We start from the raw sequence: 18,779 nt of genomic DNA, 5'->3' as shown, positions 1-18,779 counted from the left end.
GGGACCGCTAAACACTGAGGATGGAATGGAGCTTAAGGATAATCTAGGCATGGCCCAATATCTAAATAAATACTTTGTCTCAGTCTTTAATAAGGCTAATGAGGAGCTTAGGGATAATGGAAGGATGACAAATGGGAATGAGGATATGGAGGTAGATATTACCACATCCGAGGTAGAAGCCAAACTCGAACAGTTTAATGGGACAAAATCGGAGGGCCCAGATAATCTTCATCCAAGAATATTAAAGGAGCTGGCAGATGAAATTGCAAGCCCATTAGCAATAATTTTTAATGAATCAGTAAACTCAGGGGTTGTACCGTATGACTGGAGAATTGCTGACATAGTTCCTATTTTTAAGAAAGGGAAAAAATGTGATCCAAGCAACTATAGGCCTGTTAGTTTGACATCTGTAGTATGTAAGGTCTTGGAAAAAATTTTGAAGGAGAGGGTAGTTAAGGACATTGAGGTCAATGGTAATTGGGACAAAATACAACATGGTTTTACAAAAGGTAGATCGTACCAAACCAACCTGATCTCCTTCTTTGAGAAGGTAACAGATTTTTTAGACAAAGGAAACTCAATGGATCTAATTTACCTGGATTTCAGTAAGGCATTTGACACGGTTCCACATGGGGAATTATTAGTTAAATTGGAAAAGATGGGGATAAATATGAAAATTGAAAGGTGGATAAGGAACTGGTTAAAGGGGAGACAATGGGTCGTACTGAAAGGTGAACTGTCAGGCTGGAAGGAGGTTACTAGTGGAGTTCCTCAGGGATCAGTTTTGGGACCAATCTTATTTAACCTTTTTATTACTGACCTTGGCACAAAAAACAGGAATGTGCTAATAAAGTTTGCGGATGACACAAAGCTGGGAGGTATTGCTAGCACAGAGAAGGACCGGGATATCATACAGGAAGATCTGGATGACCTTGTAAACTGGAGTAATAGTAATAGGATGAAATTTAATAGTGAAAAGTGCAAGGTCATGCATTTAGGGATTAATAACAAGAATTTTAGTTATAAATTGGGACACATCAGTTGGAAGTAACAGAGGAGGAGAAGGACCTTGGAGTATTGGTTGATTACAGGATGACTATGAGCCGCCAATGTGATATGGCCGTTAAAAAAGCTAATGCAGTTTTAGGATGCATCAGGTGAGGTATTTCCAGCAAAGATAAAGAGGTGTTAGTACCGTTATATAAGGCACTGGTGAGACCTCATCTGGAATACTGTATGCAGTTCTGGTCTCCCATGTTTAAGAAGGATGAATTCAAACTGGAACAGGTTCAGAGACGGGCTACTAGGATGATCCGAGGAATGGAAAATCTGTCTTATGAAAGGAGACTCAAAGAGCTTGGCTTGTTTAGCCTAACCAAAAGAAGGTTGAGGGGGGATATGATTGCTCTTTATAAATATATCAGAGGGATTAATATCAGGGAAGGAGAGGAATTATTTAAGCTTAATACCAATGGGGACACAAGAACAAATGGATATAAACTGGACACTAGGAAGTTTAGACTTGAAATTAGACGAAGGTTTCTAACCATTAGAGGAGTGAAGTTCTGGAACAGCCTTCCAAGGGGAGTAGTGGGGGCAAAAGACATATCTGGCTTTAAGACTAAGCTTGATAAGTTTATGGAAGGGATGGTATGATGGGATAGCCTAATTTTGGCAATTAATTTAGCAATTGATCTTTGATTATCAGCAGATAAGTATGCCCAGTAGTCTGTGATGGGATGTTAGATGGGTTGGGATCTGAGTTACTATAGAGAATTCTTTCCTGGATGCTGGCTGGTGAGTCTTGCCCACATGCTCAGGGTTTAGCTGATCGCCATATTTGGGGTTGGGAAGGAATTTTCCTCCAGGGCAGATTGGCAGAGGCCCTGGAGGTTTTTCGCCTTCCTCTGCAGCATGGGGCACGGGTCACTTGCTGGAGGATTCTCTGCAGCTTGAGGTCTTCAAACCACAATTTGAGGACTTCAATAACTCAGACATAGGTTAGGGGTTTGTTATAGAAATGGATGGGTGAGATTCTGTGGCCTGCATTGTGCAGGAGGTCAGACTAGATGATCATAATGGTCCCTTCTGACCTTAAAGTCTGAGTCTATTTATTTTGCAGGATGTTTAACCCTTTCTAGGCATGCAACAACTGATTTTTTTTGATCCTCACTGTTTAGTAAGTTACTCTGTACGATCCAATTTGCATACTGAGTGAGTCAAGGACAGGAGCTGCATGGGCCACCTTAACACTGGCGATTTGACTGAGTGCTTTACTCTGCAGCCTTAATGCTTCTCTATAATGGGGTGTTTTTTGTGATGGAATAAAATACATTAAATACCATGGAGTATTTGTGTTGTAATATAGTCTATCTAGTCTGGATGCTTAGGGCACTGCTCCTGCTGTTCTTACTGTACCGGACTAGAGAGCCAAGTCTGACAAAGGTTGACATGTATTGGGGATGGGGGAAGGATGCTTCACCCTCCCTCTCTAGGCAGAGCAGGGTGCACATTTTAGACCAGATTCCTCAGCACCCAGGAGTACCTGCAAGGGTTTTTCCCTTCCCTTCTGTTAGCACTTTGTCTCCTCCAGGAGGAGTAGGCTATGTTATATTGACTCCGGTGTCAAAGGGAGGATATTCAGACAACTAGGGTGGCTGCGCCATCCCTGCCCTGCAACCTTGAGTGCCTTACAATGGCTTGCTGAGATAGCTCCCACTTGGGCCACTCACAAACAGCCTTCCCATACGCAAGCCACACTCTGAGTATCTGTGTGTAACTGCAGCCTGCCAGCTACACCCTGTCTCTCACCAGTCTTGGTTATACTGCAGGGTGACCCCAACACAGCCCCAGTTCTGGATCTCTTGTCAGAAATGTATGTCCTGTACTGCCCAGCCATCTCCTGGACAGTACAAACATTTTAAGTCCATTATTCCTTTAAGGGAATAATGTATCTGTTTATTACTTTAAATGGAGTTATCCAGATGCTTCAACTTAAGCACACTGAATTAGATAAAACAGTAAAACAGTTATTAACTACAAAGAGGGAGATTGTGGGTACAAGTAAAAGAGGCCTAGAAGTCAGAAATGGTTACAAGAAAAATAGATAAAATGCTTTCTAGTGCTAACTTAGCAAACTATATTAGATTCAAGACAAATTTCTCACCATATGCTTCTAGTAAGGTTACTGACCAAACTCTTCAGGTCAGGACCCCTCTGCCCCAGAATCCAATGGTGGTTCTCCTTTGTCATCTTAGGTGCAATGCCAAAGGCAGACAGGGAGAGAGAGGGGGTGGTGTTCCTCGTTTTTATAGTTTCAGTTCTCTTCTTGTAAAATATTTCCATTGGAGCACCAGAGGACAAAGAGTCCATGTGGAAGGATGTTCCATGCTGACTTTTTTCACCTGTTAGAGCTTTCTTTGTTTTTCCTTCCTGCTGGATCACTCTGTTTACTACCTAAATGCAAATTAAGGCAAGCATACAATCCTTCCTTTGGTTAGGACAGACCTGACTTCTGCCTGGGTAGGGCTGTGTGGTTTGAACATAGGTATATCTCCATATAATAAAAAAAATATTAACCCATCTCATAGAGCTGGAAGGGACCTTGAAAGATTGAGGCCAGTCTTCTGCCTTCACAGCAGAACCAAGTAGCATCCCTGATAGATTTTTCTACCATATTCCCTACATGGCTCCTCCAAGGATTGAACTCACACCCCTGGGTTTAGCAGACCAATGCTCAAACCACTGAACTATCCCTACCCTAACCCCCCCTGAGGGGAATATTTTAATTTCACATACAGTGTTGCCACGCGTATTTTATCAGGACAATATGTACCAGCAAATTGAGTTTTCAGATAATACCTTACAAAACCTACCTTGTACAAAGATTATTACACTACTATGCAAGGTGTGAATACAGAGGTGTATTCAGTCACAGAAGAGGTCATGGCAGTTCTCTGAATGGTGCTGCTGACAGTGCTAATGATATCAGCTGTAGAAAACTCACTCACCTTTGCTTCCTGGCATTGGGTGAGAGGAAGGAGAAATTGCTAGTTACAAGGTATAGGAAATGCAGTCTGAGGTCTGTCAAGCATTGACTGATGTGGAAGGGAGCAAAAGTACAGCTAGGTGTGTGTGTGATGGGGGAATTCCTGGATTTTCTTAATGAAAAATGAACTGAAGTGCTCTTGGCAGTCTGGATTGAAGATTCTTCACAAGGAAATGGTCAGTGGTCCCCAACCTTTTTCATCTGGCGGGCGCCAGACGACGAGCCACGGAGGACTGTGGCGGTGGACGAGCATCCGCCGAAATTCCGCTGACAAGCGACAATGTCAATAGGCGTCGTCGCTGAAATGCCGCCGACAAGCAGCAGCATCCAGAGGTGTCGCCGCCAAAATACCGCCGAAAACTGGCAGCATTTCGGTGGCAACGCCTCTGGATGACACAGCCTGTCGACGGCATTTCGCCGGACGCTTGTCCACTGGCCAGTATGTGGGTGCACTTAGACGCCCCAGAGGCACCATTGAGGACTACGTTGGGGACTTCTGGTCTAGATTGCTTGCTTTGGTTTTTAGGGTTTCACCTAGACGGCTTCTAAAGTCTGCAGGATGCTCATGGATTGCTGAGAATTTGGGAAAACATATAGACCCATTCTAAGAGTAATTCCCCAAACACTGCAAAACATTGTAAAAGGCACCAGTCATCATGGAGGACAACTGTTTCCAAGGTAAATATTCCCATTACAAGAACAAAATAAAACAGTTTTCAAAATGTTGAAATAACTTGGCTTTCTCAGATGTACAAATCAAAAACATGTTGTTGTCCAACAAGCCTCACACTTGCAAAAGCAAATTTTAAAACTTCTCTAGCAGCAGTGTATGACCAATATTTCAGGTGGATGGAGTTAGTTCTGGTACTGTTCAAGTGGAATCAAAATAGGACTTATAACAAAGCAACCACAACCTTAGCTACTCACAGGTGAGAGTGATGTTAGTTTTCTCTAATTATCACCTCCAGGTTACTTAAAAGATTACAGGCAGTGTGTAATTCACTGAAGCTACATAAGGCCAAAGGTTGCTGCTCCTGAAGCTAACTGAGGAACACACATACAGAGGCGGCTCTAGCCATTTCGCTGCACCAAGCACGGCGGCATGCCACGGGGGTCGCTCTGCCGGTCGCCGGTCCCGTGGCTCCGGTGGACCACCCGCAGGCGTGCTTGCGGATGCTCCACCGAAGCCGCAGGACCAGCAGACCCTCCGCAGGCATGCCTGCGGGAGGTCCACCGGAGCCGCCTGCCGCCCTCCCGGCGACCGGCAGAGCGCCCCCAGCGGCATGCCGCTCCAAGCACGCACTTGACGTGCTGGGGCCTGGAGCCGCCCCTGTACACATAGCCAGTTGAAAAACTGGTCTCATTCTTTTGAGAGGGAGCAACTTGTGTCAGGCGACCTTGGTTGCCAGGGGTCCTGAGATTAAATCTTGGGCAAACCATCTGAGATGGGGAAGGTGGTACCTTTAAATTTTATAAAATATTTCTCCAGACTAACTTATAAAATCCTTCACATGGGGGACATAGGCTCCAACACAGTGTCTTGTTGATAAAGCAGGCTATCTTAGGCCTTTTCTACACAGGAAAGTTGCACCGTTTTAACTTACATGGGTTTTAAAACGGATTTAGTTAAATTTGTATAAACTCCGTGTGGCCTAGCAAATAGAGCACTGAACTGGGACTCAGAAGACCTGATTCTATTCCCTGCTCTCTCACTGGCCTGTTGGGTGATCTTGGGCAAGCCAGTTAACTGCTCTGTGCCTCAGTTTCCCCATCTGTAAAATGAGAATGATGCTATTGATTTCCTTTGTAAAGTGTGTTGAGACCTACTGATCAAAAATACTAGACAACAGCTATCCAGACTACTATTTTTTCAGTATAAGTATGTTTTTTTCCCAGTTTAGCTTAAGTCTATTGGGAATAAACTATGGCACAGCAGATTTAGATTAAATCTCAGGAAAAACTTCCTACCTGTAAGAACAGTAGGACAATGGAACAGACTGCCTAGGGGGGTTGTGAAAGCTCCTTCATGGGAGGTTTTCAAAAGGAGGCTGTAAAGCCATCTGTCTTGGATGGTTTAGACACAACAAATCCTGCATCTTGGCAGGGGGTTAGACTAGATGACCTTTGGGTCCCTTCTAACCCTCTGGTTCTATGAAATTTCAGCTTAACTGCAATAAGCCTCTCTAAAACCAAAATAAGTATCCATACACCCAGGGATTGCACCAATTTAACTAAATCAGGTTAAATACACACCTTGTGTTAAACTGGAGCATCTTCAAGTAGACAAGACCTTAAATTCAGGTCTGGGGTTCAAATTCTGGACATTCCCTGTAAGAGCATGAAAGCTGTAGTCCCTTTAAATTTGATGACTGGGTCAAGCCTAAGTCATATCAGCAGAGATTTTCAAAGGAGCATAAGGGATTTAGGCATCAAAACACATTTAAAATTCAATGGGAGTTGGGCTTCTTGAAAGTGTCAGCCACGGTTCTTCCCCGGATGTACACCGTACATGGAGTCCAAATCAGAGTTCTGGCTTTTTTGTCCAGTGCTCTGTCTCACTTTGGATATAATGTAAGTGATGAAGAGAGTTCAGTGCGTACTGACCTAGGCATTTAAAAATATCCTGAACTGAAGTGTGCCTGTTCCTCTCCCATCTGGGGGCCAGGCCTTTCATAGAATCATAGAAGATCAGGATTGGAAGAGACCCCAGGAAGTCATCCAGTCCAACCCCCCACCCAAAGCAGGACCAACACCAATAAAATCATCCCAGCCAAGGCTTTGTCAAGCTGGGCCTTAAAAAACTCTATGGATGGAGATTCCACCACCTCCCTACATAACCCATGCTTCACCACGCTCCTAACGAAACAGTGTTTCCTAATATCCAACCTCGACCTCCCCTCTCCCTAGACAGACTTATGTGTAGTGCTGGGGAGGAGCCGGTGGTCGTGGTACATGTAGGTACCAATGACACAGGGAAGGGTAGGAGAGATGTCCTGGAAGCCAAATTTAGGCTGCTAGGGAAGAGACTGAAATCCAGGACCTCTATGGTGGCATTCTCAGAAATGCTCCCAGTTCCATGTGCAGGGCCAGGTAGGCAGGCAGAGCTTCAGAGTCTCAACGCGTGGATGAGACGATGGTGTAGAGAGGAGGGGTTCACGTTCATTAGGAACTGGGGAAACTTCTGGGATGGGAGGAGCCTATACAGGAGAGATGGGCTCCACCTAAACCAAAGTGGAACCAGACTGCTGGCACTAAACATTAAAAAGGTTGTAGAGCAGTTTTTAAACTAGGAGATGGGGGAAAGCCGACTGCTGCAGAGGAGCATGTGGATCGGACACAGACTTCTCTTAGGGGAGAGTCTGATGATAGAGAATCTCCAGGTTATAGTCAGGAGCAGAGGACAGAAAAGGATAATGTAAGGGCCGGATCAGATGATAAACAGTCACATAAAAAAGAATCTGGCACATCAGAAAAAGGCAGACTAATAAACAGGGACAAGTTTTTAAAGTGCTTGTACACAAATGCTAGAAGTCTAAATAATAAGATGGGTGCCTTGTGATAAAGGAGGATATTGATATAATAGGCATCACAGAAACCTGGTGGACTGAGAGCAATCAATGGGACACAATCATTCTGGGGTACAAAATATATCGGAAGGACAGAACAGGTCATGCAGGGGGAGGAGTGGCACTATATGTGAAAGAAAGTGTAGATTCAAATGAAGTAAAAATCTTAAGCGAATCCACATGTTCCATAGAATCTCTATGGATAGAAATTTCATGCTCTAGTAAAAATATAACATTAGGGATCTATTATCAACCACCTGACCAGGACAGTAATAGTGATGATGAAATGCTAAGGGAAATTAGAGAGGCTATCAAAATTAAGAACCCAATAATAGTGGGGGATTTCAATTATCCCCATATTGACTGGGAACATTTCACTTCAGGACGAAATGCAGAGATAAAATTTCTCGATACTTTAAATGACTGCTTCATGGAGCAGCTGGTACGGGAACCCACAAGGGGAGAGGCAACTCTAGATTTAATCCTGAGTGGAGCGCAGGAGCTGGTCCAAGAGGTAACTATAGCAGGACTGCTTGGAAATAGTGACCATAATACAATAGCATTCAACATCCCTGTGGTGGGAAGAACACCTCAACAGCCCAATACTGTGGCATTTAATTTCAAAAGGGGGAACTATACAAAAATGAGGGGGTTAGTTAAACAAAAGTTAAAAGGTACAGGGACTAAAGTGAAATCCCTGCAAGTTGCATGGGCCCTTTTTAAAGACACCATAATAGAGGCCCAACTTCAATGTATACCCCAAATTAAGAAAAACAGTAAAAGAACTAAAAAAGAGCCACCGTGGCTTAACAACCATGTAAAAGAAGCAGTGAGAGATAAAAAGACTTCCTTTAAAAAGTGGAAGTCAAATCCTAGTGAGGCAAATAGAAAGGAGCACAAACACTGCCAACTTAAGTGCAAGAGTGTAATAAGAAAAGCCAAAGAGGAGTTTGAAGAACGGCTAGCCAAAAACTCCAAAGGTAATAACAAAATGTTTTTTAAGTACATCAGAAGCAGGAAGCCTGCTAAACAACCAGTGGGGCCCCTTGATGATCAAAATACGAAAGGAGCGCTTAAAGACGATAAAGTCATTGCAGAGAAACTAAATGGATTCTTTGCTTCAGTCTTCACGGCTGAGGATGTTAGGGAGATTCCCAAACCTGAGCTGGCTTTTGTAGGTGACAAATCTGAGGAACTGTTACAGACTGAAGTGTCACTAGAGGAGGTTTTGGAATTAATTGATAAACGCAACATTAACAAGTCACCGGGACCGGATGGCATTCACCCAAGAGTTCTGAAAGAACTCAAATGTGAAGTTGCGGAACTATTAACTAAGGTTTGTAACCTGTCCTTTAAATCGGCTTCTGTACCCAATGACTGGAAGTTAGCTAATGTAACGCCAATATTTAAAAAGGGCTCTAGGGGTGATCCCGGCAATTACAGACCGGTTAATCTAACGTTGGTACCGGGCAAATTAGTCGAAACAATAGTTAAGAATAAAATTGTCAGACACATAGAAAAACATAAACTGTTGAGCAATAGTCAACATGGTTTCTGTAAAGGGAAATCATGTCTTACTCATCTATTAGAGTTCTTTGAAGGGGTCAACAAACATGTGGACAAGGGGGATCCGGTGGACATAGTGTACTTAGATTTCCAGAAAGCCTTTGACAAGGTCTCTCACCAAAGGCTCTTACGTAAATTAAGCTCTCATGGGATAAAAGGGAAGGTCCTTTCATGGACTGAGAACTGGTTAAAGGACAGGTAACAAAGGGTAGGAATTAATGGTAAATTATCAGAATGGAGAGGGGTAACTAGTGGTGTTCCCCAAGGGTCAGTCTTAGGACCAATCCTATTCAATTTATTCATAAATGATCTGGAGAAAGGGGTAAACAGTGAGGTGGCAAAGTTTGCAGATGATACTAAACTACTCAAGATAGTTAAGACCAAAGCAGATTGTGAAGAACTTCAAAAAGATCTCACAAAACTAAGTGATTGGGCAACAAAATGGCAAATGAAATTTAATGTGGATAAATGTAAAGTAATGCACATTGGAAAAAATAATCCCAACTATACATACAATATGATGGGGGCTAATTTAGCTACAACGAGTCAGGAAAAAGATCTTAGAGTCATCGTGGATAGTTCTCTGAAGATGTCCATGCAGTGTGCAGAGGCGGTCAAAAAAGCAAACAGGATGTTAGGAATCATTAAAAAGGGGATAGAGAATAAGACTGAGAATATATTATTGCCCTTATATAAATCCATGGTACACCCACATCTCGAATACTGTGTACAGATGTGGTCTCCTCACCTCAAAAAAGATATTCTAGCACTAGAAAAGGTTCAGAAAAGAGCAACTAAAATGATTAGGGGTTTGGAGATGGTCCCATACGAGGAAAGATTAAAGAGGCTAGGACTCTTCAGCTTGGAAAAGAGAAGACTAAGGGGGGATATGATAGAGGTATATAAAATCATGAGTGATGTTGAGAAAGTGGATAAGGAAAAGTTATTTACTTATTCCCGTAATACAAGAACTAGGGGTCACCAAATGAAATTAATAGGCAGCAGGTTTAAAACAAATAAAAGGAAGTTCTTCTTCACGCAGCGCACAGTCAACTTGTGGAACTCCTTACCTGAGGAGGTTGTGAAGGCTAGGACTATAACAATGTTTAAAAGGGAACTGGATAAATTCATGGTGGCTAAGTCCATAAATGGCTATTAGCTAGGATGGGTAAGAATGGTGTCCCTAGCCTCTGTTCGTCAGAGGATGGAGATCGATGGCAGGAGAGAGATTACTTGATCATTGCCTGTTAGGTTCACTCCCTCTGGGGCACCTGGCATTGGCCACTGTCGGTAGACAGATACTGGGCTAGATGGACCTTTGGTCTGACCTGGTATGGCCGTTCTTATGTTCTTATGCACCATTGCTCCTTGTTCTGTCATCTGCCAGCACTGAGAACAGCTGAGCTCTATCCTCTTTGGAACCCCCTTCCAGGTAGTTGAAGGCTTCTATCAAATCCCCCCTCACTCTTCTCTTCTGCAGACTAAACAAGCCCAGTTCCCTCAGCCTCGCCTCGCAAGTCATGTGCCCCAGCCTCTGATCATTTTCGTTGCCCTCCATTTTCCATCCGAAAGTCAGTACACACTCCCTCTCCGCTGCTGTAGTTCAGACATTCAGCATGAAATGATATGTGCCTTAGGATCAATGAATGGACAACTGTCCTTGGGATTGTCAGAAGAAGCATGGATGGGGTCAGGAGGGAGGACATGTACTGCAGGGGCCATAAGCTTGGTTCTGCCTGAGGAGTGGGATGGAACGAGGGATATGGAGGTCAATGCATAACAAAGATGCTGCCATTAATTGGCAGGAGTCAATTTACCTGCAAGCTTTCTCCACACAAACACCTTGGTGTGCATACTCAGTTTTCCCTGTGGAAAGGTTTCAGGTCTATAGTTCACTCTGGAAGGGGCTCTCAGAGAGAAGGTATTTTTTGTTTAACACTTATCCACAAAATAGTTCTTCCCCAGGAGGTGCACACGTTCATTTTCTCTATGAAAAAGGCCAAGATACGGGTTTTTTCCTTTCAAAAGATTCACACGTATGAGACTCCACATGCAAAGTCTCAACAGAATGTTTTCTGTCAACAGAGCTTTAATGACAAATACTGGGCCATGCCCTTTGCCCTGTTCCACAGCTCAGCAGGGAATTCCCCTAGCCGAAGAACAGTCTTCCCTTCCCTTGATAAGCACAAACCAGCTCCTCTCATTTGCAATTGTATAACATACCTGTGGTAACTGCACAGAAAAATCTTCCCAAAGATTCTCAAAACAGTGGTCACTGGGCACTTGCTAGCAGTAAATGATGAGGTGGCAGGTCACATGGTGTTGGCTCCTCCTCCTTGACAAGAGTGATCATGTGCTTGTTAAAAAGTATTAAACATGTCTTGTCATGCCAGCTAGGAGTTTTATTACAGAATTTTAACAAATAGCTGACATAAAACAGCTCAAAATGAATACCACTCCCACCCACTGCTACTGCTTACAGGAATTGTACTAGGTGTATAGCACCAGCAGTAGGTTAAGTGGATATTAGCAACAATACTATCACTTTTCCAGGAGCAAATGTCCAACGTATGGTAACAAAACTCATATAAAAGCTAAACCAAATAACCTTATCTTGCATTTTACTGGAAGCTCAGGTTCTTTCAGATAAGCAAGTTCAGCTCTGGGAACTTATGGTGACAACATCCCCACTGATTTTAACTGCCATGGTGGAGTATGGAGTAAGAGGCACCTCTCAGATAACAAGATCCCCCCACTGAGCTTCAGCTGAATACAAGAAAGCCAGGGCAGAAACTTGAGTGCAGGTGTTATGTATCCATGTTGTCTGTGACTCTCTGGAGATGGGCAGCTGTGTTCTCCATTAGAAGGAACTCCCAAGTGGACTTTAGAAGTAGTCACAAGTAGAGCACACTGCAGCAATCCAAGATGGAACTGACATGATGTAGAGGAGAGTTGTTGGATCTTCACTGGAGGGGAAATGGATGTAGGGCTCTGGACAGAGGCAGATAGTGAAAGGGAATATGGTCCACAGATGGTGTTTGTCAAGGATTAGAAATCAGCGAGGAGGTAGGAATCAAAGAGTAGTAACAAATGTCATTTGCAACTTGAAAAGAGGTTAATGGATGCCCACAAGCATCTGTACTAGGAGGACTGGTGGTGTTAAATAGTTTAATGATTGGGGAAAGGGGAGGAACAGTGAAGTATCAGTTTGTGATGGACATGCAATTATTGGGGAGATAGCCCAAGCACTGTGATTGGTGATGCTGATTTCCTGGGATCTGTATCCAAATAAAACACTTATAAACAGAGTGGTGCTGTTAAAGTCAAGAGCTGCACTACTGTTAAATTTAAAACTAATTCAGGGGTGGAGATGACTTGTAACGATTTGTAAGATCATTACAGTTAAGTTAGAGCAACTCAGGGTCCTGTTCACTAGTGCAGGGAGACATAAGTTGTCTAGGCAATTTAAATCCAATACTAGTCACAACAGCAAGGAGTCTATGTGTGTGTGTGTGGGGGAATCACGTTTGTTATAGGGCCCATTACCCGTACCCACTAGACTAAGTCACGTCTGTTCAGAAGGGCCCCACACAAATGCACAGAAGAAATCCCACTGTTTCTCAGAATGAGCAATGGGAGAGAATAATGTGATCGTGCATTACTGAGCCAACAGAATGCTGTGTGACTATAGTGCCTATTATGAAAAGATAGGAGCATACCGTTATTTGTACAGAAGTGGCTAAATAAAACTGGAGGTGGGGGGGAGAGGTATATTCTTCTCATTTGATGCAGGACCAGGGATGGTGGGAAGTTGGGGAGAGAGGTGGCTTAAGTTTTCATCACCTTTGCAGCCTCTTTCTTGTGGAGTTGGCTCACAGCCACTTTGGTTCCTGGTGCAACATACAGCTGTCTAAATTGGTGTCAATGACATCCTGCTGCTTATAATCCCAAGAAGTTGGAGAGGAATGGGGGAGTCAGTGTAGAGTCATTGCCCCAGTGTTGTGCCACCTGGGCATTCCCAGGTTAGGTAGATAGTTAAGCCTGCTTTCTGGCTGTGTTGTGCCACCAGAGCAACACAAAATAGCTGTACTGAAGGGGAGAATTAGGGGCTTCCTCTCTAAATGAGCAGATGCAATAGTATTCTTCTCACTAGATACAGCTAGAGGAGTCTGGCAAGTACGGCTCTATTCTGGCAGTGACAAGCTGACAATTGTATCACTACTTGGCAGATATGGCTTTCACTGCCTCCTGTTCAGCATTTCAAATGTCTCAGAAATCATCCAAAGAGAAATGAGATTCGATGCGGCCAGCAGGGAATGAAGGTTTATGTGGATGACATCATAGGTAAGGGAAGCCTGTGGAACAACTTAACCTAAGGCTAGAGCAAGTTCTGAAGGCTACGAAGGATGCGGGACTAAAATTAAAAAGATAAAAATATATGCAACAACAAACTGGCTATGGTTCTTAGGACATAGGATTGATAAAGAAGGGGTGGGGTTAGCAATAGAAACAAAGCCATAGCTGAAAGGTCGCCTCCTACAATCAGAACTGGGGCTGTTCCTCTGTATGGCTGAATGCTGGAGAATCTTCATACTTAATCATTCTCAAAAGGCCAAGTCTTTTATGAATTGCTTAAAACTATGTGTGAATCTGGAATAAAGCACAGAGGCACACTTGTGGGGTTTTAAAATATCTGCTGACCACATTTAAACTGTATTTTATGATCTACAGTTCTTTCTACAGATGCTGGTAGCTATGGTATTGATGGGTTGTTACTCTAATTACAGAATCTGTGGAAATTGAGCAATTGGAATATGATTTAGAAAAAATACTGGTTTGAAATTTTCAAAGTCAACTAGAAGACTTAGCCCCAGAACATTTGTAGGGCTAAATACCCTAGAGGGCTTTGCAAATCTTGACCTATTATGCATTCAGATTCCAAGAGCAGGTGTGCTCAAAGAGAGAGAATGTCTAGCAAGCATGTGGCCATGTAAGAGAGTCACAGGCCACATGTGTGAACTTGATAATGTCATGTTGGTGACAGACCACAAAGTGCTTGTATTTTTAATAAACAGTATAGACCCAAACAAGATACATATTAAATACCAGAGATTGCTCATGTGTTTGAGATATAAATGTATTGCAGAATAGACACATAGGTGACTGTCCACCTTGTTAGAAAGACCACAGAGGTGACTGACACTGCACCGAGGAGCTCTAGCAAGCACCCAATTCTCCAGAGGCGTGGGATGATGTAGAAGCCCACATATGTGCTACTTAGCGTATCCACTCACTCTCACTACAGAACTGATTCAAACAGCTGCTTGGGCTGATACACCACCGGAAACCAAGGTTATAGTTGGCTTAATTATTTATCAGAGGCTTAGCATCCAGTCTATGATTTGTTTGTTATGAAAAGTGAACTTTCTGAAGATGAAGGTTGATTACGTATAGCATTTGTACTGTGTTCTTACAGTCCTTGTAAAGGATACATTGGGGGAAGGGATAGCTCAGTGGTTTGAGCATTGGCTGCTAAACCCAGGGTTGTGAGTTCAATCCTTGAGGTAAGCCACTTAAGGGTGTGGGGCAAAAATTGGTCCTGCCTAGTGAAGGCAGGGGGCTGGACTCAATGACCTTTCAAGGTCCCTTCCAGTTCTAGGAGATTGGTATATCTCCAATTATTACCTTTACATGAGGAATATTAAGCCCTCAGAAATGCTGGAAGGAGCCCTAATGTCCATGTGATAGCCCACTTGTAGGGTGAAAACATTAATCTTGCAGAATGACCTGACAAACACAACTCAAAAAATTTCCCATTGCCACAGGGCTACCCAATAGGCTTTGGAAAAGAACACTAGATGTGTGTGAAGAGGAGACATGCTTGTTTGGTAACCACTATTTTTCTAGATTTGTAAGAAGTCCACTTCTTGCTAGACCAGGGGTGGGCAAAGTTTTTGGTCCGAGGGCCACATCTGGATGAGGAAATTGCATGCAGGGTCATGTGAGGGGGGGTGCAGGAGGGAGTGCAGGATGTGGGGAGGGGATGCAGTGTGCAGGAAGGGGCAGAGGGCAAGGGGTTGGGGTGCAAGAGGGGGTGCAGAGTGCAGGAGAGGGCTCAGGGCAGGGGATTGGGGTGAAGGACAGGTTCAGGGTGTGGGCTTCAGCCTGCCACTGAGCAGCTCGAGTGGCAGCTGCAAGCAGCAGGGCTAAGGCAGGTTCCCTGCCTTCCCTGGCTCCACGCCGCTCCTGGAAGTGGCCAGTACCATGTCCTTACAGCCCCTGGTGGAGGGGGGGGGGCAGAGGGCTCCATGCGCTGCCCTTGCCTGCATATACCTCCCACAAAGCTCTCACTGGCTGCAGTTCCCTGTTCCCAGCCAACGGGAGCTGCAGGGGGTGGTGCCTGCAGACAAGGGCAGCGCACAGAGCCCTCTGTCCCACTCCCCCAGGGACTGCAGGGACGTAGTGCCAGCTGCTTCCAGGAGCCGCGTGGAGCCAGGGCAGGCAGGGAGCCTGTCTTAGCCCCGCGGCGCCATGGGCCGGATCTGGCCCGCAGGCCATAGTTTGCCCACCCCTGTGCTAGACCCACCGGTAAACAGGGCTTAGCAAAGATAAAAGGATTTTTTCTTAATTTGAGATCTGGAAATAATTTCTGACAATGGGACATAAGTTGCCAGTTCTGAATTCCAACTTTGGGGGATATAGTACGTTAAGGACATTAACTCCAGTCTTCACCATCCACAAAGGAATGCAGTGGCAGAGAAGACAGTAGATATTAGAGAATTCTACAACAAAAAGACCCCGTACTAGCTCTGCTGAGCTGTAGGGCAAACCTTCACGTTAGTCATCAGAGTTAACTCAGGGCAGCTGTTCATGGGTTGACAGCTAAGAACAACATTGCTATTCTCAGAGGTAAATTTTAGGTCTGAGTGGCCCTGGTCAAAGGATGTGAAGCTGAGAGGTGCCAAATCTAAAAGGTGTTTTCTTTTGGCTTTCTTCTTTAACTGTCAGAATACTGCCTGGAGCTTACTCAAAGGTAAACTAGGAAACTCAGACCTGAAAAAACTGGATGAGAAGTACTGAACACCACTAGTTCCTAACAGCGGAACAAGCTGCACACAGAGATTCTATTTGGTCAAAACTAATTAAGGAACTCGGTACAGAGGAAGAGGAAGTATCTTCAGCTGGTTCCAAGCCCAGCAGGACTGACGTGACCCTAACTGCAGTGGTACTATCACCACTGCCTTAGTGAAGGGAGGTAATCCTGTTGAATCCTACGGAACAGCACTTTCCCTCTCTGGTATTTGAATTTTCAAATGACATAACTGGACAAAACCCTCAAAGTCAGAAGACAAGACCTAACTGTAGGTGGAGCTGGGATATTTAATTTTTATTTATTTAACATTTTTATTACCTTGTTTACACTGGGGGAAAATGTGAGGATATGTTTCCTTAAATCTGTAGCAGAAAGCCAGGCAGTTGGAGGCTGAAGGACAGTTGTAGGAGATGCCTATAGGGAAATAGAAAGAGAACAACTTTAGGAATAATTCTGTTTTCTTTAGTTTAAAACAGTTCTGTGTTAGAAGAAAGTAACTTTTTTCTGTGGGGGCATGATGCTAACTGCTTGGGTTTAGGAAGGAACTCTACTTACATGGGCATAATATTCCTTTATTGGTCCATTGGAGTTTTACTCCATTTCAAGCATCTAGTCCTCATCTTGCCACCAACTGGGTTATCTAAAATCTAATAATAGGCTAGGATCAGCTGTGGACCCAGTAGGCCCCTAAAGCAGCAATATATTTTGGCAAATGTCAGGCATACTCCTTCAATTGATGGTTCAGCCCAAGCCTCCATACATACATCTTAATGCTTTCCTTTTTCTTCCATCTCATCTGGATTGTGATGTAGTCAGTTCTCTTTCAGCCAGAGCTCTATCTTGGTCAGGCCTGGGGAAAATAATGATGTTGTATAGTACAATTACATGGACAAAAGCCTTAGTACTTTGTTTCATCACCATATTGCTGCTACTGCAACCCTTGCCCTCTTCAGGGATCTGCTGGGTGCCTCTCCTCATTGCCAACTCTGTGCTCCCTCACTCAGGGGCTCCCTTTCCCCAGCTGCCCAGAACTGCTGCCTCCCTCAGGAGGAAAGTCCCCACCCAACGGCAGGGCCCTGTTCTTGGTTTAACTCTGACCCCGACTCACTATCTGCTGCAGGGTGTGGAGGTGTGATTTGACAGACAGCAGGGGATGAGTAGGCCTAAGGCTGCCACTATGGCCTCTCCTCCTTTCCCCCATTCTCCTGCCTCCCTTTCCCAGCCCTTCCTACCCCATCCCCCACTTGCCTCCTTTCCCATCCCCCAATTCCCTCTGATATCTCACTCGCCCCCCCCCCCCCGTCCCCCTGCTGCCCCTTCCCCTCAACTCCCTCTCCCGCCTCCGGCCCCCACATACTCCCAATCCTGCCCACTATCTCCCGCAGCTCTAATCTCCCCCCCACTCCCCCCGGCTCGAATCGCCCCTCCAGCCCGCACAGTCCCCGGCTCTGATCTGCCCCTTCCCCGCACTGCCTCAGTCCAGCCGCCCGCTCCCCTGTCGGCGCGGCCCCTTTAATTCCCTCGCTCCTTTCCCCCTCCCCCTCCCCCTCCCGGCCGCTCCAGCCTCCATTTTCCAGCGGATCCGGCACCTGGAGGCAGTGGCGGCGGGAGCGGCCCAGACCCCCCAGCCCGGGCATGGCTGCCAACATGTACCGGGTCGGAGGTAAGTCCCCCCCCTCCGGGGGCCCGAGTCTTCCCCCCCCCCCCGCCGGCCGCTCCTCCCCGTGGGCGAGCGGCGCGTCACGGCCCCCCCACCCCGCCGGGAGCAGGGGGAGTCCGGGCAGGGGCCGGCGGGGACAGGGTTTGGGGAGGGGGCAGAGTTGGGGCTGCTGGGGACGGGTGCGGTGGGGCCAGGGGGCTGTAGGGGTGGGAGTAGAAGTTGGGGTGGAGGTGGGGCGGGGCTGGGTTTGGGGATTGTAGGGCTGGGGGCAGAGTTGGGGGCTGGCAGGGGATGGGTGCCGTGGGGCTAGAGGGATTGTAGGGGTGGGAGTAGAATGTGGGGTGGGGCTGGGTGGGTTTGGGGCTGGTGGGGGCAGAGTTGGGACGAGAGGTGGGGGCTGTGTGTTTGGGTGTTATGGGGTGGAGTTGGGGGCTGGTAGAGGATGGGTGTTCCAGGGCCAGGAATTGTAGGGGTGGGGGTAGAATTTGGGGCTTGTGTTAAAGAAACTGGGGGTGGGGCTGGGTATGTTTAGTGATTGTAGGATGGGGGTTGGCATGCGATGGGCGCTCTGGGGTGGGAAGGGGTTGTAGGGATGAGATGGGGAGGGTTAGTGTGTGTGGAGTTGGGGGAGAGGCGGGTGGGTGGGGTTTAGGGATCTGGTGCCGGTAGAGGAAGAGTGTCATGGGGCTGAGAGGGTATTAGGGCTGGGGAATTGGAGGGGGAAGGTTCATGGGGTGTGTGGGGTGAGGGCTTGGGAGGGAGTGGGGTTGGATGGGGTGCAGTGCTGAGGGTTGTGGAACTAGGGAGATGTGTGGGAGCAGAGTTGGGGGTGGGGGAGTGTGGAGC

General features: G+C 45.7%; 1 protein-coding gene and 1 long non-coding RNA gene across 8 annotated transcripts in view; one reads left to right on the top strand and one right to left on the bottom strand.

Annotated features, from left to right (window-relative positions):
* Positions 1-3,042: 3,042 nt before the first annotated feature.
* LOC120370109 lies at positions 3,043-17,990 on the bottom strand. Of its 4 annotated transcripts, none has more exons than XR_005583625.1 (6): positions 17,927-17,990; positions 17,038-17,123; positions 16,829-16,920; positions 16,592-16,687; positions 11,404-11,515; positions 3,043-3,456 (listed from the first exon to the last, which is right to left on the bottom strand). It is a non-coding gene; the product is annotated as an uncharacterized LOC120370109 (long non-coding RNA). The 4 variants fall into 4 exon arrangements; XR_005583624.1 differs by having other exon boundaries at positions 11,404-11,536; positions 17,863-17,947; XR_005583622.1 differs by having other exon boundaries at positions 17,863-17,947.
* Positions 17,830-18,779, top strand: part of MTA1 (metastasis associated 1) — a 157,790-nt gene continuing 156,840 nt past the window's right edge. For all 4 annotated transcript variants that reach the window (XM_039484276.1, XM_039484274.1, XM_039484277.1 and 1 more), the window contains exon 1: positions 17,830-17,936. In XM_039484276.1, the coding sequence (XP_039340210.1) occupies positions 17,909-17,936 (28 nt within the window). In that variant the 5' untranslated portion in view covers positions 17,830-17,908. The remainder of the gene's footprint in view (positions 17,937-18,779) is intronic.

Source organism: Mauremys reevesii, linkage group 8 (genome assembly GCF_016161935.1).
Source record: "Mauremys reevesii isolate NIE-2019 linkage group 8, ASM1616193v1, whole genome shotgun sequence".
NCBI classification, from domain to species: Eukaryota; Metazoa; Chordata; order Testudines; family Geoemydidae; genus Mauremys; species Mauremys reevesii.
This window is presented reverse-complemented; position numbering and strand designations above follow the sequence as displayed.